At 44.4% G+C, this 2004-nt stretch overlaps 1 protein-coding gene across 1 annotated transcript in view; it reads left to right on the plus strand.

Annotated features, from left to right (window-relative positions):
- Positions 1–2004, plus strand: part of LOC104488896 (ALK tyrosine kinase receptor-like) — a gene marked incomplete at its 3' end in the record, with an annotated part of 41250 nt that overhangs the window by 35615 nt on the left and 3631 nt on the right. Inside the window, exon 21 of the mRNA XM_010130990.1 lies at positions 1–63. Within this exon, the coding sequence (XP_010129292.1) occupies positions 1–63 (63 nt within the window). The remainder of the gene's footprint in view (positions 64–2004) is intronic.

The following is a 2004-nucleotide window of genomic DNA, read 5'->3' on the forward strand; positions in this document are numbered from 1 at the left end:
GAACATAGCGAGGGATATTGCCTGTGGCTGTAAATACCTGGAAGAGAACCATTTCATCCACAGGTGAGGAGAAACAGTCCCTTCGCGTCTATCTCAAGGAGCATGAAGCTCACCCAGTTCCTACTTGCAGTGGATCAGACAGAACTAATCTCCAGGGGAGAGACAGGCAGTTCCTCTGCCAATACAGGCTTGCGCATAAATGTCCAGGCTGGTCTCAGTGGGTGCTGGTAGGAGTTAGGCTCTGCACTGTTCTTTGCACCGCGGGGAAGAATGGAATCTTCTGTTCTAAGTGTCCATTTTCAAGTGTTAATTTTCAGACGCCTACAATGCAGACACATTTGAGATTAGCTCTGTAGTCCACTAGGTGGTCGTATCACTCTGTGTTAGCTTGTAAGACCGTAAGGTATCGTTTCTCTCTTTTCTGATCTCCTTACCTCAATGTTTTCCTTATCCCCTTAGCACAGGACAGCCCATCCTATCTGAGCCGTTGACTAGAAGAGGGTAGAACAGGGATGATAGGAGGTAAAAACACGACTCCAGAGCCTCCTTCCCAGCTCAGCGGTTGACCCGCTGTGCGGTCTTGGTGAGCTCACATCTGTCCGTTCAAACCCCTTTTTCTTCTTTGGTAGAGCAAACAAATGTTGACGTGATTGATAGGCTTCAGATAAGAATAAACTATTATAGAAAAGGTACAGGGAGCCTTTGAAAATCCCCAGCTGGGTGCTGGACTCCTTTGCTTCTGATTAAGAGTTTTTTCAGCCATAATGTTCCCAGGCATAGTGTGCAACTGAATTCCTTCCTGAGTACGAACCCCACGCTGAGTCCATCCCTTGTGTGTAAAGGAAAGAAAGGGGCTGCGCTCAAGAGGGCCACGCAGGCCCTCTAGCTAAACACGCAGCCTGCAGTTACACAAGTAGATAACTGATTCACGCACGGGCACAAGTAACGGACATACGCGTGGCATGGCACAGAGCGAAAAGGAAGAGCTAGGCAGGCGTGGGTAGAGACCGGAGAAACAGGGAAACAAGTGGCAAGCAGCATCTGGAGCAAGAAGCCACGAGACTGAGATATGGGCTGTGTCATGGCTTTATGATTAGGTGATTAGAGCATCTGAGACAGTTTCCAGCCTCCTTTATTTTGAAACAATAAGTTCCTTTGAAAAAAAGGTTAGAGTTAGTTTTCTGTCGTTAAAGAAGAGCAGTAAGAGTGGGCAACAAGTTTTGGCTTTTGGATCTCCTAATGAGTACACAAGATCAGTATTCTAATCGAGAACTTAAAAAGTTAATTGCTATAGCATTATTATGATTTTTAATCCTTACTCTAATAGCAATATCATTTATCAGCCTCCAGCCATCCTGATCTATTGATTTTATGATAGGGCCAAATTCTGCTTGTGCTGCAAGAAGTGCTATAGAAATTCAACAGACATTTTCTCCACACATTTTTTTTTTTTTTAATAAAACCCATTTCCATTTCTCCTGCCAGGTAGATGTTCCCTGATTTTCTTATCATATGTCACTGAGCCCAGCAGTCCTCACATGTAACTCCTAACATTTATGTCCCCAAATGGGCAAGCCAGCTGTTATTGCTCAAGACCAGTCTCCATTTCAGGGAAAAAATGGAAGAAACTAGTGCGGCTTTTTCAACAGCAGCTTATCACTTTAAAAAAAAAAACAACCACCCCCTGGATGACTTTTTGCACTGTTAGATAGATCTCAAGTATAAGCAACCTCTGAATTAACTCATTTTGTCTTAACCACAGTTCAGGAAATTGGTATAGAAGGAATTTCGTTTGGTTCTGTGTTTAATATTTGTTAGTGATGTCAGTGTTAATAAGGGTGGGTCAGGAAGGAGGATGGTTCTGGTGACAGGTAACAGGTATCCTAGGGGAAAAAGGTGGAGTTGTGGGCAGGGCTTGTCATCTGAGAGTCACAGCTGATGACAGAAGGGAAAACTGAGCTTGATTTCCAAATCCCGAGGGATTTTTCAAGGCTGGCAGCCGGG

Source organism: Buceros rhinoceros, unplaced genomic scaffold (genome assembly GCF_000710305.1).
Source record: "Buceros rhinoceros silvestris isolate BGI_N320 unplaced genomic scaffold, ASM71030v1 scaffold5782, whole genome shotgun sequence".
Taxonomy (NCBI): domain Eukaryota; kingdom Metazoa; phylum Chordata; class Aves; order Bucerotiformes; family Bucerotidae; genus Buceros; species Buceros rhinoceros.